A 23,895-nucleotide genomic window follows, 5' to 3' on the forward strand; every position below is an offset into this window, starting at 1 on the left:
CATGAAGACAACCAACAGGAACCAGGTGAAGGACATCTTGTAGCCTTGTGTTCCCAGATAAATGTGGAGAATATTATGTCATGATATATCATGACCCAGAGAAACATGAACTTTGGAACATTGCGCAGCCTTCAGCCTAACTGGTTCAGGCAGGTAATGTGGAGTCGAGTGCAGTGAAGACATGCAGGTGAGCTGGATGCTGGTGAAGTCCTCGGGCAGGGCAGCCATCTTTTGAGCGGCTGCACAGACGGTGCACATTTCTGAGGCTACACTGACAACTCTGGTCTAGCCTGGTCTAGGTTTAATGCCAGCTCTCTAAAATGGGATTTGGGAGAAACAGATTTTGAGTTTTATTTAACCATAGGGGCACTGAAACAGTCCAATAAACTACAGGTTTAAAACCATAGTAAAATGAATGATATGCATTACATTTTAAGCAGAAACTTCTTGCAGACACATTCTATAGGCCTATACCCTAACTGCAAACAACTAAACCACACCTGCAATGTGGGATTAGACACAGCAATAGTAAATGTGCTTTGACACGTGACTTTCATTTGAAGACTATTTAAGTTTTAAAAGGTTTTTCAATTATTGACCAGTATTTATTCTGTTTTGTTCTGTTTCTTTGTACAGATCCTCTACAGAGGGATGTTTCAGTGAGGGTCAGAGTCTCAGCACAGGTGAGGTGGTCTCAGTTCAGACACAGTGTTTTGATAGATAACAAATTTACTAAGCCAGGTAAATAAGTGTGCATTCATAATCCAAAGATGCACAAATGGCCGTTGCTGGTCCTGTAGGTAAAGTAAATAAGAGAAGTTTGTGAACCTTAAGAACACTGCCTGAAACACTGATGGCAGAAAGTCCAGGGTGAATGGTAATTTTATTATTATTTTATTTTTTTTTAACCAGGAAACCAAGAGGAAGAAGAAGGACCTCCTTAAAATCCTGAGCTCTTTGAAAGACGATAACTTTGACAAATTTGTTTGGTACCTACCAGATGAATCCTGGAACAACATCCCGGCCATCGCAGAGTCAGAGCTGTCGAATGTGAAAAGACATGATGTGGTCTCTCTGATGGTGCAGCATTTTGGTTTAACTGGAGCTATGCAGGTGATGCAGAGCATTTTAGGAGACATGCAGGAAAATAGTCTCGTTGCTGAGTTGAGAAAGCTGAGCACCGGAAAAGAGGATCAACCGTGAGAGAGAAGTGGTGACGGAAGCGTTGAAGGAGGAGAGTGAACTTCCTGCCACTCATCTGTCTTAGACACAATGTCCTGAAAAGTTGTAAATTCCCAAAAGTTTGAAAAAAGAAGATGAGTTGTCTTGGGCAAACTGTCCACCTTTTTCTACAATGCTTATCTCAAACTTATGGGGATCTTAAGGTGGTATTGGAGCATGTCTAATGCAAATGTTTGCCTCAAATGAATCCGGCAAATTCAGCCAGAGGAGTAAAATATTCACAATCAACCAGTATCTGCCGCTTGGAAAGAAGTGGGAGGTGACACCTTGGCAATGACAACTTCATTTATACAGGACATTTCAATACATGTAAACCCAGAGTGCATAACGAGGATGAAACTTTAGCAAGCACGCTTTATATAATACATTCATAGATAACCACACAGATATATGTACATATATCATTTGCTGAAAGGTAGTGAAGTCCTGTAGCGGAGCAGCTGACCCTCACTGGCTGTTCATGTTTGGGTCCTCTGAGCTCATTTACCTTGCTAGGATCAGCCTTACCTCACCAACATGTTCCATGAGTTATACAGTTGTAGTCGGGTTGCACAGATGCATCGATCTAACCTCGGTATCGGCTGATGTTTAGCTTGTTGCCCGTAATGGTCAAAAAGGAAAACATAAGCCAAAGGCTGTTATCCACTTTATGTGATGTTGCAGTGACTTTGACTAATTCCATAGCAGACTTTTTATTTTTTACTAGAACACTTTGTTGAGTCAATCCCGTACTGAAATGTCATTGAGTAGGTAATGATGTAACAGACTTATTATTATTATTATTATTATTTTCAACACTGGCATATAAATCCACTCCCATTTTCAACATCAACGTGCATCTGAAATTTGTCGTCGACGTTCAGTTTAAGCAGATAATCTATAGTTTGTTCCTGAGAAAATTGCTGAGGGCAGAGTTAGAGGACTCATTTTTTTTATTTCACTTGAACTTTTTCAGTAATCATTTGCTCATGTTTATTTCCTTTTATATAAACTTGTTCAACTTTTTGTACTTGTGATGGTTTCTGTCATTAAAACTGATATTTCTGCAGAATTCATCGAAGGAAATGAATAAATGTACATATTCTACATATTAAAAGTAATTCTGTTTGCCCATCATGTGAAGTGTGTTGAGGTGAAATTGATAGCCTATATGATACATATTCCCTACTTGCTCCCTGTAACATCAGAAGAGTCTCGATGGTGGCGCATGGAGTATTTCCTCAGATGAAAAGTTTTTCTCGTTGCTCTGATGAACATTTGTGTCTATCCATTCCCTCTGAGGAACTTTGTATAAAATTTTCCCTCTGGACCCACACAGACTCATGCAAATGAGACTAAAGACAACATTCTTAAAGCCACCGTTTGGTCAAAGAGAATTTAGAGTCCCGCACATCGTTCCTTCTGTTGCCAAACGGAAGAAGTCTCCCAGTAAAATAATGATGCACTGAATTTATCCCGTTCATGATCATCTTTATCCACTCATTAGCAACAGCTGACTCGAACTGGACAGGGATCTGCAGTAAGGTTGTGAAACTGGTTCCGTTGATCCAGATCAGGGTCAGTTCATCTGGTGGGAAAACCAGTTTGGATCATTTGAGGGTGAACAGGTCGGGCAGCTGCTCTGAATGTGTGAAACAAATTTTCATGAATATTTGATGCATTTAAGGAAGATAGGTGAAGTGGTCTGAAATTAAATAAGAAGAGGATGCATTTCATTAATCATTCACTTATTTATCACTTACTCATTTATTCATGTGTTGTTCGTCTGTTTAAGATGGACTGTTTGGATTGGTCTTAAATGTCAGATTTACGTTGAAGTTCCAGTTTGCAGCATATAGACAGATCAAATGGAAGTCATGTGATGTAATATTCATAACAATGTCTCACCTCAGAATCAGCCATCTGGAGATGGAGGGTGTCCACCTCTGGCATGCATGAACATGTTACTGCATTAACTCTATCTGCCCAAACACTCCTGTCTCTACAGAGGACCTTCAGCATTTTGTAGTGTTTTTAAATGACAAGCTTAGTTTCTCCTACATGCTTTAAAGGGTAAGATAAGCTTGGGGTTATTTATTTGATTGTAGTTTGCAATTTATGCCATTAAAGTTATAATAACATTCTCATCACTGTTCCTTTAACCTTAGCATATCATCAGTTTTTGCTTCAAGTTTTCAGGATGTTTTTTCCAACATTAATGAAAATGTAAAAACTCTTCTTTAGGTCGGATTTATTGAGTAATGTACTTCATGGAGGTAGAGAAACCTAAATGTACGATAACTTCCATAAGCAAGCAAGAAAATAAGTTCCTGACAACAAATACAGACGTAAACTACAAAAACACCTGAGAAGTCTCCTATGAAGGGGAACCAAATTCAGCAACTTTAAAATTCAAAGAGCATTAAAAAGCCTGTGAAAAATTTAAATTGCTAATAACACAAACATGAATGCATGTTTTCATTCCTAAAATGATGAATTTAGATATATATCACTATATATGACAATCCATGTATCAGGAAAAAAAATCATCCGGTAAAATGAACTTTTATTTTGAAAACCTCCATTTCCTTCCTCCATTACAGGTGGAGCTGTAACTCATTCCAAGAAGCAGCTTATCTGTGCCTCAGTCCGTGGAGTGGAGAGTCCTCTGCTTCAGCGCTCTGAACAAACTGTGAGTCTGAACTTTGTCTTCAGTAACTTTCCTGTTTGTTTCTGCTCTGTAATGTTTGGGGAACATGTTCACTTCTTATGTCAGAATAAACTTTGATCACTCCTGAGTTTAAAGACAAATCTACATGATTATCAGATTACTGAGGAACTGGAATCAGACAACAAGATGATATATACTACTGGGAGTTAAAGTGTGTGTCGTAAATGTTTCATGTATGTACTGTGCAGCTCCATGCCTCCCTCTAGTGGACTTATGGAAGTATAACAGCTGATCTTTTTACAGCCCAACTGATGGAGAGGAGGATTTGAGTTGATGTGCAGATGAATGATTTGTGTTTCCTCTGCAGATGAAGGTAGAAAGTGTGTGTGAGCTGATGTGAATTCAGCAGCATGGATCAGTGTGAGGACACTAAAACCACTCTGTGTGGGGAACATGAGAGCCAGAGCAAAGCTCAGAGGTGAGATGACCATCTCTAACTGTCCATGACTCCATGACTCTCAGCACCTGATCCTGGACCTTCAAGAGCGGCCAATCAAAGGTTCATATTGTTGATTTAAAGATCAAACATTTTTTCTGACAAATAGGTTTATTCTCAGTATTTAAGCTCAGTTTAATAAGAGGGCATCAAGTCAGTTTGCCAAAAGAAGTTTGCTCGTCTAACATCTGGATTTAAAGCTGTTTCTAACTTGAAAAGTTTATCCAGCATGTTTGTGATTTCAATCTTTTTTGGAGTCATTTTGTGATGTTGGTGAGTCAGAGTAAAGTCCAGTTTGTACCCAGGAGCTCATTTCTGTATAACCAGCGAATGACAGAGGGCAATGAAAGGAAGTTTCAGCTTTTTTTGTCAGCAGCTGTCAGACTCACACTGGTTGTTCCGGGCAGCTCCCAGGCTGGCTCTGGCTGCCTTAATTCAGGGCACCTCAGCAGGGAGAGAAAATCTTATGAATACATTGAGATTAAACTAAAGAGACTGATCTGAAAGCTGAAAACAGCTGCAGAGTGGTTGGCTCTACAGGAGATATTTCATCATTACTACTGCAAACTGAGACTTCCTCAGGTTTGTAGTTTCAGTTCATCTGAAAATGTGCAACGATATTTTTCTAGAACAAATATGGAAACGCCTGTGAAGGAGCAGCTGCGGGAAATTCTGGAGGATTTGCTAGATAAAGAGCTGAAACTTTTCCACTGGTACCTGAGTTACTGGGTGGTTTCACAGCCATCAAAAAGTCTCACCTGGAGAAAGCTGACAGACCAGATACGGTGGATTTGTTGGTCAGGACATACACAACAAACGCGATGGCAGTGACGAGTTTGATATTAAAGAAGATGACGAGGGAAGTTCGTCAGTCAGGTGAAGAGAAAAACACCAAAGTGGTGCACACAGGTTGAACTTTGACAGAGTTATTTTGTACTGTGCTTTGTATCAGTTTTGCTTCGTGTTATTCAAGTCATCTGATGGCGATGTTGCTGTTTTGTTTCCAACTGCAACTTCCCAAAAGAAGCGGACTCCTTCATCCACGGCCACATCATCACTGATGATGTTGAGACAGATGCTGAGGATGAACATGTATGTCATATGAAATCATGTTGTTCAAAGTTGATGTTTTTTTTTGTTTTTCATTTTTCCTTCTTCGATGATTGGTTTAAATATATAAGATGTGAAGTTATAGTTTGTTAAACTGACTCGATTACTTTTATAAAATCATTTCAGATTTACGCTGTGACTGAGGAGTCCATTTTAAATCGCGTGGCCCTCCTAATCAATAATATACAATTTACCAGAGGTTATCTTAGGACCAGACATGGAGCTGAGAAAGATGAGCAGGCCATGCAAAACCTGCTCACTCATCTGGGATATGAAGTGGTGAATTATAAAGATTTGCCTGCACAGGTAGTTTGTAAAGAGAAAAAACAGCTTTTCCTCGCTTTAAAAGAACTGATTCAGTGAGTGATGTGTGTCTCTTTCTGTTCTAACAGGAGATCGACAATGTTCTAATTCAGTTCTCCAAACATCCAAAACTGAGACAGTGTGTTTGTTGTTATCATGACTCATGGAGGATTTGGAGTTATTTATGGCACAGATGGTGTTACATATAACATTGACCACCTTTACGAGCACTTAGGCACAAAGAATTGTCCCGCACTGCTGAACAAACCAAAGATCATCATCATCCAGGCCTGCAGAGGAGGTGATTCTCTTTTTACTCAATAAAACATCAACATGCATGTATTTGCTCATAATATTCATATAAGAATACCTCCCCAGGTCAGTCCCTAGACTTTTCCTCTGTCTCAGGCGTTTCCTGTTGAACAAACACTTCTGAGGGAGTAATATGGGTTGCTCAGGCTGTATCTTCTGTCTGTCTTTGCAGTATCAGAAAAGGAGGTAAAATAGTCTGTGTGCAAGTGTTTGGCTACAGAGGGCTTTGAAGCAGTCTTCAACATTTGTGTAGATTGTGTCCAGGGTTTTTTCTTCCCTGGTTGGAAACTGCACATGTGGGTAAAATGGTGCATCTGGACACGCTGCAGTCAGGATGAATTATGTTGCTGTATAACCAACACTTCTGAGTAAACTTATGTATTGTTTGTTGCAGAAGAGGGAGGGCAAGTTGATGTACAACCCAATCTGCCTTTGGATGATAAAACAGAGTCTGACTCACCAGTGGTTGCAGGGAAAGTTGAAATCACAACAGATGCATCTCTCTTCTTTCCACCACGTCACGTTTGATCAAACACCAACACGAAACTATGTTTTTTCTGTTTTCTTCCACATACTAGGTTCTATAGATCCATTACAGATGGAAGCTTTCTTATCCGATACATTGTTCATGTATTTAACACTTGGTCCCACAAGGAAGACATTGAAGAACTGTTCAGAAAAGTAAGTAAACTTTTATTTAGTCATGTGAAACGGGGACCAGGAGAGCCAATGTATCTCATATAGAGAGAGCAGAAAATGTGGTATCCAGCTAATCACTCTCAAGAAAACTAATGGATAATTTGACTTAGTCATAGTTCAGGTTAAATAAGCCTTTACATCATTCAACTAAGTGAAACTTCTTCCATATGGCAACAAGGGTTAGGATTACTTGTTAATTTTACATGAACCAGATCACATGTGTTGTTTTAACTCCCTTAAGCAATTGAGCTTGTAATTATTTAGCATTAGCCTACAGCTATTAACAGATTCAGTATCCATCAGCTCTTCTGTTGAAATGGGATACGCATTACTGTTATTGTTGTTTATCTTTTTAAGCAATCTGGACCTTTTGTCTCAATCCCACAGGTCATGCAATGCTTTGAAAGTTGCCTCACTCCTTTTGGCCACACACAGATGCCTACCAAAGATAGATCGTGAATTTGTTATTCTCTTTTGTTATATTTGACATGGCTATCAATCCACTACATCTCAAAGCCTTTCTGTTTTGCTTAGGAACTTATAAAACTAACGATAAGTTTGAACAGCACAAGATAGTGCAAAACAGTGAACCTTAAATTGTCCTTTAAACTGGAGAACTGTCCATGAACTCAGTGAGTGGCCCACTCACCATACCTGGCTGGTGGTTCGGCCTTTGAGAATGCTGGCTCTGACTCGCCACACCATCCCCACTAGCCTGGGCGGGCGAAGCACAGTCCACAGGAAGAAAGGTGGAGAGTGAAGCAGCTGCATCAGGAACGTTCACTGTGGAATCTGCTGAGGGGCAGCTGAGAGCACCGTCAGCACTGGAAAACAGTTGGGACAGCCCCAGGCCAGGGTCTGCAGGATCCACGTCCAAGGTTGGGGGTGACACCTCCAAAGGTGTCCAGCGCCGTGCTTGCTCCATAACCCAGGAGCTGTCCAGCAGGTCATGGCAGCGATAGGGCTTCAGCCGGTCGTGGTGAACCACCTTGACTTTGGTCTTTAGTCCCTTCGTGGTTGCCAATGTTAACCGGGTTCCTGTCTGGCTGCCGGACCGTAGTCGAGCAGCACAGGGGAGAAGCTGTCTCCTGGGGCCGAAGTGTAGTCTCACCTACTTTGGGGTTAACCCCCTTCACTTCTTACAGCAGCGGAGAGCACAAAACACAAGGGCTCCGGGTTGGCAGTGCGATGTGGCTTTATTGTCATCAACTGGAATAGTTCCACTGTACATTTATTGTTATTAACTCCTGCTCTCGTCCGCTCAATTGCCCTCTTCCCGCACTCGCTCTGGCTCGCTCGCTCGCTCGCTCACACTCTGCACGCGCGTGCACGCACACACACAGCACATCTGCAACGCTACTCTCATAACACCTACCTAATGTGAGAAAAGTCCTCAGTGAGACATGATGGAGGAAATAAGCAGATGATGGCTGATAGGAGTCAGGAGTGAGAGAAAGACTGATGAAACTGTTCATTCATTTTAAAACAAATCAGAAATGTTACAACAAGGTTACAAGCTGCTGTTAAACTCAGAGATAAAGATGAAATCAGATCCTGTTGCTGCTCCTCCCTCCTACCTGTCCTGCCCCCATCAGGGGTGGAGCTCTGACTGATTCCAGCAGCAGCTCACCTGTGTCTCAGTCTGTGGAGCCTCGTCTTCTTCAACACTTGGTTTGAACAAACTGTGAGTCTGAACTTTGTCTTCAGTAACTTTCCTGTTTGTTTCTGCTCTGTAATGTTTGGGGAACATGTTCACTTCTTATTTCAGCTCCAGTTTGATCACTGTTGTGTTTGAAGAAAAATCTGCATGATTATCATTTACATTGTTATTGATTAGAAACATATTATTTATTGTTTTATTCACAAAATAAATCCCATTGTGTTTTAATTTGTGGGAATAACTGTGGTTTTTTTTTCCATTAAAGTCAGACACAGAAACTCACTGCTGTTTGTATTTTATGCCTTTAAAGACAAACAGTAACATCCTGGATGAAGGTGTGGTTTTGCTGCTGTATAACAGGAGTCAGGCAGGTTTTTCAAGATTTTTAATTTCCATCACCTTGATCATAACCCTCCTCCGTGTTCCAGAACAGTCAGTACATGTCAGACCAGTTTTTCCTTGTTTCTCAGTGTTCAGTTTCTTGTCTTAACTGAATAAAAATGTCTCTTCATCCCACAAACAAACTTAAATCAGTTTTAAATCTGCTTTATTGTGTCGCTAAATTAGAGCTGCAACAACATGTCATTTAGAATAGAAAAATACTCCATTCATTCATTTTCTATACCCGCTGAATCCGTCGGTCAGGTCGCGGGGGGCTGGAGCCTATCCCAGGGGTCATCGGTCGAGAGGCGGGGTAACCCTGGACAGGTCACCAGTAGAACAACAGAAAAATACTCGATTGTTTTTGTTTGCTTGACTTTTTTCTAGTATCTATTGTTTTTTGGTTTTTTTTATCTATTGTCTTTTCTTATGTAGCTAAATATTTCAAACTGTCAATAAAAAACTATTGAAAACATCACCTGAAAAACAGTTGTTCGTGGCGTCTCTAAGATAAGTTTCTCTGTATGAACAGTGAAATTGCTGGAACTGGAGTTTTGAAAAGCTTCTTCTTTAAGTTTTACCTTTTATTGCATGTATTAATTAAAAATGTGTTTTATTTGAAAGCATCACTTTGCTGAGACTCCAGAAACACAATTAATGACTAATGATTCAACTGATACTGATATGAAACAGAGCATCAGCCAATCAGAGGAGCAGCTGATCTTTTTACAGCCCAAATGATGGAAAGTAGGATGTGAGTTGATGTGCAGATGAATGATTTGTGTTTCCTCTGCAGATGAAGGTAGAAAGTGTGTGTGAGCTGATGTGAATTCAGCAGCATGGATCAGTGTGAGGACACTAAAACCACTCTGTGTGGGGAACATGAGAGCCAGAGCAAAGCTCAGAGGTGAGATGACCATCTCTAACTGTCCATGACTGTTCTCCATGTCAGAGCTCAGCACTCACATCACCAAACCACCTTTATTCACAGGAACCAACCAGAACCAGAACCAGAACCCAGCTGTGTGTCCATTAAGAGCGACCAGTCACATGATCGGTTTATTGATTTCCAGCATGATGTTCCATCAGCCCAACAGTGAGTATCTGTCAGTATTCAGTGGAGGCTGCATCATGTTTCAGATGATAACCAGTTTTCAGCTGAATGACTTGAGACTTGGATCAGTTCTTGATGTCTCTGATGAGACTAATTAGCTGCATCATGTGTGTAATGTGATATTTTAGTTCAGTCCTGCAGCTCTTTATTAAAACAAAGGGAGAATATTGCTGAATATCTGTCCACTGATGTGGCTTTTTCACAGGATGCTGATTATGTAGTGAACAGGGCGGCTGATGTAGAAATATTACAGTTCTCAAACGTTGTGTTTAATGACGTCAGTTTAAAACGTCCTTCTGAAGAAACAAGAACAAAATGACCAAATCAGCCCAGTAATGTTAGTAACTGATCTGTTATGAATTCTCTCCTAATAAACCTGCTCATGTTATCTGGTGAAAAGATCTCATTTTTTAATCTGACACTTTATATTCCAGAAAAATCAAATATTCCAAAGTCAGTGTTTTCCAGTGTGGTGCAGCTGTAGTTTGTCTCTGAAAGAGCAGAATGAATCTGATCACACAAACAGGAAAACACTCTCAACCCTTTGAAAAAAACAAGTGTTTTTCTGTCAGGATCCATCAGAGACTCAGACCTCGACTTGAACTTGGAACAAGCTGTGTGTCCATGAAGAGTGAGGATTCAATGGATCGTCATAATGACTTCAAATCAGACCAACATCCATCCTTTCAGAGGTGAGCTGAGTGTAAATGTTGTAACAGAGTAAAGTGTAACTGATAGGGTTTTGTTCCTTATTAACAAAGTCCCACCTTAAACAGAAAGAACCACATAAGTGATCAATATTAAGTTCAGCTTTTGCAAAAGGGGAGAGCCGTCGCTGCTTCAGCCACAGGTTTATGTGTCTAAGCAACCTCCAGCAATCTCTGACTCCCTCCTTGCACCAGCTTAGTTTTATTCAGAGATAAGAAAAGGGGAAGAGCTTTACAAAACAAAAGGTTGCATAGAAAGTTCAGAGCGCCTGACTCTGTCTAATGTTTAGGTATGGAGACACATCTGCAAATTCAGAGTGTGAGACCTTGACCATAATCATACAAAGAGATACATCTATAAACTAGTTTGAATCAGGCATTGTGTGTTGTAGTTTGAACTCAGTTGACCTCTGGAAGACTCTTGTGGCATCTCCCTTTGTTCATACGCACATACATTTCATCATCACATGATTGGAACTAATGCAGTATATGATCCATATATGGCACATAGCATAGCATATGAGTGCAGTTAAAGCACAGGAATGTAATTGTAACACAGGGTATATCATGAGATAACAACTAAAAACTCTAACAGTAGCAGAGTCAGTTTGAACAGTTTTTATTCCAACATGTGTTTAAAGTGAGCTCAGCTCTGTTTCACATCCATTTCTATGTTCATATGTGAAGCGGTGTGTGTTGGATGTTTTCCACAAACACAGCAGTCAAAGAGGAAAGAATGGATGTTGCAGGAGGTGTTTCTGAGTGTCTGTAGGACACCAGCTGGTCCAGCAGGTGTCACCTTTGTGCTTTGGCTCTAACACAGTGTAGGTAGGAACTTCCACTCAGGTGGCAGGTGTTGCTGGATGGAGGACAGATAGATTTATTTAGAATTAAAAACCTGTACGTCTGAACCACATCAAGCTGATGGAGGTGTGATGTGTTCCAGGTTTAGGAGAGGAACAGTCACCAGGGTGCTGGTTAGCTGCTTAAAGCTTTGAGAAGTTAAATGAAACTTGGTGAACAGACAGTAACTCTGCTTCTTCCAGTTAACTAAACAGAGCTTTTGGAAGCTACAATGAAAGTTTGTCTCCTGTCTTTGGGAAATAATCATCAGATGATGTTGCACAGTCATCGTCTGAGGCCTTCACACTGGGAGCTGCCCAGTACAACCAGTCTGATCCAAGCACACACTGGCTCTGGCTGCCCTGCTCCAGGGCACTTCAGCAGGGAGGGAAAGCTTTCTGAAGGGGTTGCTGAGAGCTGTTGGACCCAACCAAAGTGAGCTGAAAGCTCCAAGCAGCTGCAGACTGAGCTGTTGATTCTCAGTGGGATCAGCAGGACCAGTAAAGCTTTCCCACTACAGGGAGTCCTCTGATTCACTGTTCACATCCACACATCACTTCATGGAGCTTTACCTTGTGTTTGTCTCGGTGTGGACAGACAGAATGTGAGCTCATTCTTCATGATTCCTCCACAGAGTGGACCAGCAGAGCTCAGAGGTTCCCAGTGGTCAGTCTGCCCAGCAGCATCAAACACAGCTGGACTCCATATTTATGGTCTGTACATGTACAACAACTACTTTTCCATCTATTCTGTTCACAGTCCTCTCCATGCTGCACTTTGTAGACCAGTGGATTGTCAGTGTGTCCAACATGGATCTGATGTTTGGCTCCATGATTTCAGTCTGATTGGCTCATTCATATAGTATTCTGTTCCAGCTGCTGGAGGACAACATGGTCACTTTTGTGAAGGAGGAGCTGAAGAAGATCCAGAAGGTTCTGAGTCCAGTTTACCCAGAATGCTTAGAGAGTCAGAGGGAGGATGAGGATGAAGAGCAGAGGAGCAGCAGAGAGGCATTAGTGAAGATCACAGTTCACTTCCTGAGGAGAATGAAGCAGGAGGAGCTGGCTGACCGTCTGCAGAGCAGTAAGAGGATTTCTCTAAAGATTTAACCTGCTGGATAAATGACACATTTACTGATGTCTCAACACACAGAACAACACATGTTCAAATACTCATTCTTTACAGGGTTTAAATGTTTATTTACTTATGTTATTTGTTGTTTTCATTCAGAATTTTGTGGACGTAAACTTAAATCTGCTCTGAAGAAGAAGTTCCAGTGTGTGTTTGAGGGGATTTCTAAAGCAGGAAACCCAACCCTTCTGAATCAGATCTACACAGAGCTCTACATCACAGAGGGAGGGACTGGAGAGGTCAATGATGAACATGAGGTCAGACAGATTGAAACAGCATCCAGGAAAGCAGGCAGAGCAGAAACAACCATCAGACAAGAAGACATCTTTAAACTCCCACCTGGAAGAGATGAACCAATCAGAACAGTGATGACAAAGGGAGTGGCTGGCATTGGGAAAACAGTCTTAACACAGAAGTTCACTCTGGACTGGGCTGAAGGCAAAGCCAACCAAGACATCCAGTTCATGTTTCCATTCACTTTCAGAGAGCTGAATGTGCTGAAAGAGAAAAAGTTCAGCTTGGTGGAACTTGTTCATCACTTCTTTACTGAAACCAAAGAAGCAGGAATCTGCAGCTTTGAAGAGTTCCAGGTTGTGTTCATCTTTGATGGTCTGGATGAGTGTCGACTTCCTCTGGACTTCCACAACAAGGAGCCCCTGACTGATGTTACAGAGTCCACCTCAGTGGATGTGCTGCTGACAAACCTCATCAGGGGGAAACTGCTTCCCTCTGCTCGCCTCTGGATAACCACACGACCTGCAGCAGCCAATCAGATCCCTCCTGACTGTGTTGACATGGTGACAGAGGTCAGAGGGTTCACTGACCCACAGAAGGAGGAGTACTTCAGGAAGAGATTCAGAGATAAGAAGCAGGCCAGCAGGATCATCTCCCACATCCAGACATCACGAAGCCTCCACATCATGTGCCACATCCCAGTCTTCTGCTGGATCACTGCTACAGTTCTGGAGGATGTGTTGAAAACCAGAGAGGGAGGAGAGCTGCCCAAGACCCTGACTGAGATGTACATCCACTTCCTGGTGGTTCAGGCCAAAGTGAAGAAGGTCAAGTATGATGGAGGAGCTGAGACAGATCCACACTGGAGTCCAGAGAGCAGGAAGATGATTGAGTCTCTGGGAAAACTGGCTTTTGAGCAGCTGCAGAAAGGAAACCTGATCTTCTATGAATCAGACCTGACAGAGTGTGGCATCGATATCTCAGCAGCCTCAGTGTACTCAGGAGTGTTCACACAGATCTTTATAGAGGAGAGAGGGCTGTACCAGAAGAAGGTGTTCTGCTTCATCCATCTGAGTGTTCAGGAGTTTCTGGCTGCTCTTCATGTCCATCTGACCTTCATCAACTCTGGAGTCAACCTGATGGAAGAACAATCAAGGTCTCAGAAGTCTAAAACACTAAAAGAGACTCTCTTCTACCAGAGTGCTGTGAACAAGGCCTTACAGAGTCCAAATGGACACCTGGACCTGTTCCTCCGCTTCCTCCTGGGTCTTTCACTGCAGACCAATCAGAGTCTCCTACGAGGCCTGCTGACACAGACAGGAAGTAGCTCACAGACCAATCAGGAAACAGTTGATTACATCAAGAAGAAGATCAGTGAGAATCTGTCTGCAGAGAGAAGCATCAATCTGTTCCACTGTCTGAATGAACTGAATGATCGTTCTCTAGTGGAAGAGATCCAACGTTACCTGAGTTCAGGAAGTCTCTCCACAGATAAACTGTCTCCTGCTTTGTGGTCAGCTCTGGTCTTCATCTTACTGTCATCAGGAAAAGATCTGGATGTGTTTGACCTGAAGAAATACTCTGCTTCAGAGGAGGCTCTTCTGAGGCTGCTGCCAGTGGTCAAAGCCTCCAACAAAGGTCTGTAAGTACAGAGATAAATATGTTTTAAATTCTCTGTTTACTTGTTAAAAGGTGAGAAAATAATCCAAAAGTTATTTTTCAGATAATTTCAGTTTGTAGATAACACAGATTCACAGCAAACAGTTACATCAGATCAGTTTACATAAAGAGGAAAGAAACATGCTGCAAGAATGTGGCAACACTTTATGAATGATTATTAATTTTATTAGAATAAAATAATTATTAATTAATTATTTAATTAATTATGAATGGATATTTAATGGAGGATGGATAACTTATTTTATTTAAATACTTTATATCCATGGACAAATAAACAGAAACAAACAGGGAAACATAACTCTTCCACTAATCAAATACGATTGTAGTTTGATTAATGGATCAAGTTATTTCCTTCCATCTCATTTCCTCCTCAGACTGAGTGGCTGTAACCTCTCAGAGAGAAGCTGTGAAGCTCTGTCCTCAGCTCTCAGCTCTCAGTCCTTCAGTCTGACAGAACTGGACCTGAGTAACAACAACCTGCAGGATTCAGGAGTGAAGCAGCTTTCTGCTGGACTGATGATTCCAAACTGTAACCTGGAGGCTCTCAGGTCAGGATTCATTCAACTGTTCAACTGCTGATCATTTTAATTCTGCTTTACAGTCATGGATGAACAGCTGACCTGTTCAGGGTGGTCACTCTGTTGGTGTCTTTTTTTTTAACCCAGTGATGGTGTTTAAATTAGAAACAGCTCTAAACAAGCAGAAATGTTCAAAGAAGGTGCAACACTGTGTGTGATGTCACATTTGATCACATTCAGCTTTAGTTTCAGAGCAGTTCTCTCAGTATCTGCCACTTGTGTTGTTTTCTGCAGCCTGTCAGGCTGTCTGATCACAGAGGAAGGCTGTGCTTCTCTGATCTCAGCTCTGACCTCCAACCCCTCCCATCTGAGAGAGCTGGACCTGAGCTACAACCATCCAGGAGACTCGGAAGTGAAGCAGCTATCAGCTGGACTGGAGGATCCACAGTGGAAGCTGGAAACTCTCAGGTATGGAGAGGTCTGCTGCAGCATCACACAATGTCTGATGGAGGAGGAAGAAATGTTTTCTGTGCTTCACTCAGCCCTGACTTTTTGCTTCATGCTGGTTCTGAGTTTTATATGAACCTACGTGTAGGAGCCTTTTTCCTTTTTTCACTCAGGCAGATCTTTACGCAGAACATTTAACAGCTTTATGTTGGTCTGCAGCACAAAAACATTAGTTTCAACATAAAGGTTGAAAAACTGTAAGACTGTTTTCCTCTTACAGAGATACAGCTTACATCTCACTATGTGATGATGTTCATGTTAAACGGCCATCAGCTGACTCCCATGTTCAAGACCAGATTTCAGAGTTCAGATCAGAGTTCAAGACCAATTTGACATGTTGTCCACAGTCGTTCACTTTGTTGGTTAGTTCTCACTCACCAATGATTACAGTTAGGAGTTAAAAATACACAGTCTGGGTTTTTAAATTATAAATAGTTACAGATCACACATTTAATCTCTCAATCTAGCTGCATCAAGTGATCCATGCAGTTTCACCACTTCATTTTCAATTCAATTCAGTTTTATTTATTTAGCACCAAATTACAACAATTGTTATCTCAAGGCACTTAAATAATATAGTCCAATTCAAGCCAATTGGAATTCAATTAATTTTTATCATAATTAATTATAATTTCAAATAATCCAATTAATTAATATAGAGCCAATCCAAAAAACAATATCCTAGCTAAGGAAACCAACAGATTGCACCGAAACTGGTCTTCAGTCCAATCTCCCGTCCTGAGCGTGCCTGTGGCGACTGTGGAAAGGAACGACTCCCTTTTAACAGGAAGAAACCTCTGGCAGAACCAGACTCAGGAAGGGTGGCCATCCGCCTCGACCAGCTGGGGTTTGAGAAGACAGAAAATAGGGAAAAGAGGGGGGAAAAACACCATAACGCCATTCAAAGGATACCTGTTGGGACATGTCACATGTACATAATATCATTTGAGAAATTAAACAGGGGGAAAAGAGAGCAAAGTGAGGAAAGGTGTGACAGATGAGGTCCCCCAGCAGTCTAAGCCTATAGCAGCTTGAATATGGGATGTTTCAGGATTACCTGAGCCATCCCTAACTATAAGCTTTGTCAAAAAAGAAAGTTTTAAGCCTAATCTTAAAAGTGGAAAGGGTGTCTGCTTCCCGGACATTTACTGGTAGCTTATTCCACAAGAGAGGGGCCTGATAACTGAAGGCTCTGCCTCCCATTCTACTTTTAGAAACTCTGGGAACAACAAGAAAACCTGCAGTCTGAGAGAGAAAGTGCTCTGTTTGAAAAAGACCTTACAATGAGATCTTTAACCCTCTGAGGTCTATGATCACGTCGGCATGATCAGATCGCATGACGTCATTACGGCTCAGACCCTAGAGGGTTAAGATATGATGGAGCTCAGTCATTAAGAGCTTTATAATGTGAGGAGAGGAATCTTAAATTCTATTCTGAATTCAAGTCAATGAAGAGAAGCTAAAACTTAATGTGTGACATCCACATTTCTGGCGCTAATGGGCCTCTGCTGACTGGCTGCTGATGAACTGGTGTTGTTGTTGGCTGTTGACCTGCTCACATTGGCATTGGTTCAACATCAAATTCAGCCTGTTTAAAACTCACTGTCATACTCTGAATTGACGTTAATGTGATTTTCAAATTCGGAAAAATCTTCCTCATCATTATCTTCCCAATCTTCTTTTTCTTTGGGCGTTGACTGAGCTGTTCCAGAACCCTGTTTCTGTTTCCTTTTAAGAAATGTTTTGGTGGATTTACTGGAATGTTTTTGGTCATTGTCATGTTGCATGGTCCACCCCTGCTTCAAATGCAGTTTTTGGACAGATGGTCTCCCATTTTCCTCAAACAGCCTCTGAAATGATAAAGAATTCATGTTGGATTCTATGATGGAGAGTTGACCAGGCCCTGCCTCAGACCCAAATCATTACTTTTACAGCTTCAGGCTTCACTGTTGGTTTAAAGTACTTGTTTGTTTAAATGTTGCTTTTAGTTTACACCAAACAGGTTCCCTGTTACAGTGTCCAAATAATTCAGTTTTAGATCCATCCAAAATGATCCAAAGTCCAGGGACTTTCCATTCCATTCATCCATTTTCTATACCTGCTTAATTCATTCATCGTCACAGGAGGCGGAGCCTATCCCAGCAGCCACAGGGTGAGAGGCAGGGTCCACCTGGGTGGGTCTAGATTCCATCTCACATACAGATATACAAACCACTCATACAAATGTTCCTACATTAAATAAAGAGAATCTGCACTCCTCACACATTCTTCAGACCGTGTGTACAAATGTTTTCAGTGTAATTTAAGTCTGATCCGAAGTGGAGATGAAACTTCTGAAACATCCCATACTGTCCACATACTTTGATAACTTATTTCCATAACTTCCATAACCACAGTTCACTCCTTTTCCTTTCACCGGCTCATGAGCTGGTTAGAAGTGATGACGAGCAGCGAGGGAGGAGCAAACCTCTGTAAGGAGGAGGAGGAAATGTCTGCCAGCATTAGCCGTGTCCCCTTAAAACAGCGTGGATCTGTCAGAATGATGGAGGGTTATCATGTAATTTCTGAGTTAAACGGACCACAAAGAGAACATACATACCAGCAATCATCTCCTGGTTAATGCACAGCCTGTAAGGAAACATATTCAGCAGATTCAGAGACTTTATTAATCCAGTTAAAGGGATATTTCTGTGTTTTTGAAGTGGGGCTGTGTGAAGGACTCATTAGCAGTCAGCATCTTTCTCAGTGTAGAACATGTGTGTGTGTGAGCCATATAATGAAAAAGAAAGAGACTGTGCTGCTCTGACCCCCCTCCTCCTTTCAGGGTGGAGCCTGCTGGAGAACGATGGTTGACACCAGGTCTGAGGAAGTGTAAGTGTGTTCTTCATCTGATTCATGACATCCAACCATCTTCACACTGTCACATCACTCATTGATCAAAGTGCACAGATGATAGATCAATAACTGCAGCTGGATTGTGTTTGTTCTCTCCATCAGATTCCTGTCAACTCACAATCGACACAAACACAGTGAACAGAAAACTGAAACTGTCTGACAACAACAGGAAGGTGACATGTTTGTGGGAGGAGGATCAGTCATATCCTGATCATCCAGACAGATTTGATCACTGGTATCTTCAGCTTCTGTGTAGAAATGTTCTGACTGGTCGCTGTTACTGGGAGGTCGAGTGGACAGGAGACATTTTTATATCAGTGAGTTACAGAGGAATCACCAGGAGAGGAGGAGGCAAAGAGGGTGTGTTTGGATACAGTGATCAGTCCTGGAGTCTGAGGTGCTCTGATCGTTTAGGTTACTGTGTCTGGCACAATAACAGAAGAACAACCATCTCCTCCTCCTCCTCCTCTGTCTCTAACAGAGCAGCAGTGTATGTGGACCGTCCTGCTGGCACTCTGTCCTTCTACAGAGTCTCCTCTGACACACTGATCCACCTCCACACCTTCAACACCACATTCACTGAAGAACCTCTGCATCCTGGATTTGGGTTCTGGTCCTGTTCATCTGGTTCCTGGTTGTCTCTGTGCTGAGTATAAAGAGTTTCCTCCTGTCAGAGAACTACTGTTGAACAGATAGTTCAGTCTGTACATGTCTGTCTCTTTCACTCAGAAACACCTTTTCAGATTCATGGATTCAGTCAGTTTCTGTTTGAAACTCTTCTAAATGATTCCTTGGAAACTTCTTCCTCTTCCAGTCCTTTAAAGATGGAAGCTGCCATTCTTCCAGGATGTTGTTTTTCTGTGTTTTTCCAGTCAAAGCTTCACACTGAATATCAGTATGTTGTATTTCTCTGCAGCTCACTTCAACTGAGACCATTCAGTTCATGTCAGCTGCAGTTAGTTTGCTGCACATGTGACAAACTGTGATATCAGAGAGGAATCACTGAGCTGCAATCAGCCAAGATGAATTTCCAACCTGCTGACAGATCTTCACTGATTCTGCTCCAATGTTTAGGGACTCTGGTTTAAACTCAGTTCTGTCAGAGACAGTCGAGTTCTGTCAGAAACTTTCTTCCTGGTTAACTTGTCATAGGTGTGATGACTCTGTGATGACACCAGCAGAGAGTTTGACCAAAGCCTGTCTCATACATCTCCCTAAGACCTCAGAAAATTGGGTCAAATTGTTAGGAAAAAAAGGCAGATGTGTCTTTCTATTTAAATGTGTTTTAGTTTGTTAAAAAAAAACATGGATCATACAAAGAAAGCAGCAGAACTGAGTGTTTGGGTTAATATGGTGTTATCTACTCTAAATATTGTTTTCATAAAATCTGTTCTGTTTCCTGTCTGTATTCTCTTCTAATTATTCACAATAATAAAGCTGAACTTCAACCTAAATGCAGCCGTGCTTCCTTAAAGCGTAAATGATTCAAGGAATCTGATGCTGATGTTTCACAGAGATGTTACTACATTGTTGTTTGTTTGATTGTTGAAGATTTGGATCATATATTGATATCTGACTGGAGTTATTTTCCCCATTAAATGTGTAAATCTTCCACCTCTCCCTTAAAACAAAACTTGTTTCTGCAGAGAGTTTTATTCTGAAATAACTGAGTCATGCTTTTCTATCAGGATCCATCACAGACAAGACTTCCTGGAAGCTGAAAAACAGCTGGAAGGTCGCGCACGTGTGATGATCAAAAGTTTACAAAATTCTTGGTTTTCCTGCTGTAAACATTCAACACATTAGTTTTTAAGAGGTTGAAAGCAAAATGTTGCAAAGGTGAAAATCTTTCTCTCACAGCGGTTGTGTTTTTCTGAGCGGTCTGATGTCTGTCCCGCAACCAACTGGACTGGAAACGTGACTAAAACAATGAAGCTGCTGTTTTAGCAACCTCATGAAGTCGAGTGTCGTCCTGCTGTTAAAAACAGCAGCTGAGAGCTCAGATCAGGCATGAGGAGGGAAAACTGGGCAGAAACCTTCAAACACACCAGACTGAGAGCTGAAAGCACCCAACCACAGAGCCACAGCCAGGACCAGGACCCACCACCAGAACCAGGTACCATAGCTTTGGCAGAACTAACAATTAGCCACTTTAAATATGTTTTAAGGCTGTTAAAATGTTTTAATTTTACACTGATTAGGGTCAAATGTGGAACTAACAGATACAAAGAGTCTTTAAGATCAGATTACAGTTTAAGTACAGACGGTTCACGCTTTGTTGTCCTCTGGTGGGACCATAAAGATGTGAAATGACAGCTGATCATCATGCTGATCTGTCATGTTCATGTTAGCTGCACCAAATAGAGAATTTAAAAAAAAAAAGTATCACACAAACAGATACATTAATACTAACAAGTTTAAAAAAAACAAGCCAAAAGTAACATAAAATCCCCAAAATGCAAACATCTACACTGCTCTCTACACTGGAGAGTGAAACCTACTTTGAAGCGGACTCAGGTTCAGGTTGCTTCTTTCTGACCAGCAGCTGCAGCAGTTTCACCTCTGAAATCAATCTAAAGCAGTGTTTGTGCATGGAGTTTGTATTTTCTGTCAGATTTGAACTGACGAAGGTGAAATGAGGGCTCAGCTGATTGGAAACGTTTAGTTCATGATCATTTTTAATGTGGTATAAACACAGCTTGAATGAATGCATGGACTTGATCTTTATCTGAGTGCATTTTAGATCAGACAGTTATTGCTCATTTAAATCCAACTTATTCCTCAGAAGTTCATAAAACCATTCTTATCATCCAAGCTTTGCTTGAGCCACATTATTAACTGAAGCAATTCACTTTACATTTAGCATCCTACAGATGTAAATAATCTCTTCTCAAAGTGGTGCAGAGATGGTGGTTCGGTTGCTTGTTTGGTGGCTTCTGCTGCTTCGTGTTAACCTCGGCTCCCCATAAGACTGATGCTCACTTCAGACTGTGCAATGATTTCTGCACCAGACACGGGCAGAAACACCATATATACAAATGCATTTGGATAGTTCCAGACATGTGTAGTTATAGATATGTTTGGAAGCACACAGCAACACTCCCACATCAGCCAGCACAACAGAAACTGACATAAAGTGGCGTCCTAAAACAGATGCCAGTTATAAAAGAGGGAAAGAAGACTGAACTCAGCCTTGAACAAGTTTAAGTTTGAACTTGCACAACACTGCGTATTGTCAGAGTATTTAGTATTCAGGAGTATTTTACAGCAAAAATCAGCATTTAGCTACATGTCATTAAACTTGTTTAATAAGGGTTGTATCGCATCGCATTAAAAGGCAAAACAGTGGGAATTAGTTTCATTACAAAGTCCTGATCCATCCTCATTTCTTTCTGACTGTCCTGTCTTCTTTAAAGTGGTCCTGATCAATAGTTCTCCAGCTTTCTGAAGGTCTCTCAGAGTTTTTCTTTGGACATTTTCTGTCCAGCCCTTGTACCTGAGCATTTTCAGAGGAATGAGTTTTTTCTTTGTTAAGCCACTTAACTCTGACCTATGAATCATTCAAGCAGAAAAAAGGCTCCTAACCCAAGGGATGAACCAGTAAAGACCTGACAGGACCTGAGAGATGCATCTGGACCTTCAGCTGATCCATCTGCTGTTGGCCCAAGCCTCATCAGAAATGGTCTCCATGGAAGGGTGGCTGTCAAGAAGCCATTCTTAAGGAAGGGAAACAGGGAGAAAAGGCTGAGCTATGCCAAATGACACAAGAAGTGGACTGAAAATCAGTGGCAACAGGTCTTATGGAGGCATGAATCCTCCCCAGAGCCCGGACCTCAACATTATTGAAGCAGTGTGGGATCATCTGACAGAGAACGGAACAAAAGGCAGCTGACATCCAAAGAAGAGCTTTGGGATGTCCTTCAAGAAGCCTGGAGAACTATTCCTGAAGACTACTTAAAGAAATGACACAATCCTGGCAAAACATAAAGGAATGAGGTGTGTTTTAAGACTTTTGACCACAGTACTTTATATAATCTGCATATTCCAAAAAGTTGAGAACTTTTGATTCTGCACAAGCTGGACATCCTCTGAGTGAGGAGTCACAGGAGCAGCAGAGACCTCTGACTGCTCGTTTAACAACAGGATATTTTCTTTGTTGGGTGTCTTGGAAACAGCAGAGACCTGGGATTGAGCGTTTTCTGAGCTCGGTGTTACAGCTTCTGGCCTGTTGGCAACTTCCTCAGAACTTTCCTCTTTGCCTCTTTCAAAGGGAAATATGTAGAAACCCTCAGACTCATTCTCCAGAATCTCTTCATCTACTCTGTCACCCCACAGAAGTGCAGGAGAGGATATTTTGGTTTGACTCAAAAAGGTCTTTTTAAGTAAGTGTTGTCTTTCAGGCGGTTTGTCTTTCAGGCTTTTATAAACTACAGTGATGTCATGTCCTTTGATGACATGTTTCCATTGTGATGTCATGCAGAACTGGGAGGTCATAATGAGTGATGACATCACTTCTTGTGATGTCAGCAGCGATGGTGCTCTGTTCTCAGTCACCAGTCATCACGTGTGCTGTTCTGCTCTCTTTTTCAGCTTTATGATCTTAACTGTAAATAATATGCAGCACATGTTCATAGAGCCCAGGCAATGGTGGGAAACATGGATTGTATGAATGCTGAGTGAAATGTAAATGAAAACAGAAGCAGTGACCTGCAGATCCTTTATATATATGTGATAACTGAATCTGAATGTATCAGTGTCCAGGTCAGTAATAATGTATTTATTGTATGTTACGGTGCTCACAGCTGCTTTCTGCACGCCTCACCTGGAAGTATCTTTGAAGCTGCTTTGTATGTTGTCTACACTGACTGTGAAGCAAAAGTAACACAACAGCCACATCTTCAGGCTGTTCTCAGTGTTTCCAGCACAATCATTCAGCTGTTTTCATGCATCAACATAATACAGTAATAACAGTGTAGTTATGGTTGTTTCTATTCAGAGCTGCTTACAGCAGAATGGGATTATTTCTATGTGTCAACATACAGTGTATAACATCATTTCTAGTACAAATCTGACTTTGAAAGATGTTAAAATGACAGAATCAGCATGTAAATGATAAAGTGTCTTCCTGTGGATGTTCTCAGATATGTACAGTATGAACACTGTGATCCTTTCCCACATGTCCCAGTATGTTTGATTGTGTTCCAAGTGAGGGTCAGACTGGAGAAAGTGTCATGAAGCTGTCACCCTTAAACAATCAATAAAAGCTCTGAATACAAAAGCATTTCAGTGTCATCTCTATAAGTAATGATGAAAGAAGCAAAAGCTTCAGCTGCACCTCCTGAGCTCTACTTTCCATATTGTCTACACTGACTGTGAATCAAAAGCAGCACAACAGCCACATCTTCAGCTTGTT

General features: G+C 41.4%; 3 protein-coding genes and 1 pseudogene across 5 annotated transcripts in view; 3 read left to right on the forward strand and 1 right to left on the reverse strand.

Annotated features, from left to right (window-relative positions):
* LOC140265576 (uncharacterized) overlaps positions 1 to 2,004 on the forward strand; it is a 180,399-nt gene extending 178,395 nt beyond the window's left edge. For all 3 annotated transcript variants that reach the window (XM_072379765.1, XM_072379330.1, XM_072386246.1), the window contains 2 exons: positions 637 to 683; positions 913 to 2,004. In XM_072379765.1, the coding sequence (XP_072235866.1) occupies positions 637 to 683; positions 913 to 1,203 (338 nt within the window). In that variant the 3' untranslated portion in view covers positions 1,204 to 2,004. The remainder of the gene's footprint in view (positions 1 to 636; positions 684 to 912) is intronic.
* Positions 1 to 23,895, reverse strand: part of LOC140294513 (protein NLRC3-like) — a 1,060,349-nt gene that overhangs the window by 901,525 nt on the left and 134,929 nt on the right. The window lies entirely within an intron of this gene.
* On the forward strand, positions 5,025 to 7,286 carry LOC140296253 (caspase a-like; annotated as a pseudogene).
* LOC140296269 (NLR family CARD domain-containing protein 3-like) lies at positions 8,434 to 19,748 on the forward strand. The gene is made up of 12 exons (XM_072379709.1): positions 8,434 to 8,496; positions 9,650 to 9,760; positions 9,845 to 9,949; positions 10,540 to 10,659; positions 12,152 to 12,230; positions 12,393 to 12,600; positions 12,748 to 14,524; positions 14,937 to 15,102; positions 15,321 to 15,325; positions 15,375 to 15,548; positions 18,412 to 18,458; positions 18,585 to 19,748. The coding sequence occupies exons 2-12, from the start codon at positions 9,693 to 9,695 to the stop codon at positions 19,130 to 19,132; spliced, it is 3,297 nt and encodes a 1,098-aa protein (XP_072235810.1). The 5' UTR covers positions 8,434 to 8,496; positions 9,650 to 9,692; the 3' UTR covers positions 19,133 to 19,748.

The sequence above is a fragment of the Leuresthes tenuis genome, unplaced genomic scaffold (genome assembly GCF_036924035.1).
Source record: "Leuresthes tenuis unplaced genomic scaffold, fLeuTen1.0.hap1 SCAF_1, whole genome shotgun sequence".
Classification (NCBI taxonomy): Eukaryota; Metazoa; Chordata; class Actinopteri; order Atheriniformes; family Atherinopsidae; genus Leuresthes; species Leuresthes tenuis.

Coding starts and splice junctions, on each gene's coding strand:
- LOC140296269 (XM_072379709.1), top strand. CDS start 9,693: ATGGATCAGTGTGAGGACACTAAAACCACTCTGTGTGGGGAACATGAG. Junction 9,950..10,539: donor GATGTTCCATCAGCCCAACA/GTGAGTATCTGT, acceptor TTTTTCTGTCAG/GATCCATCAGAGACTCAGAC. Junction 18,459..18,584: donor GACACCAGGTCTGAGGAAGT/GTAAGTGTGTTC, acceptor TCTCTCCATCAG/ATTCCTGTCAACTCACAATC.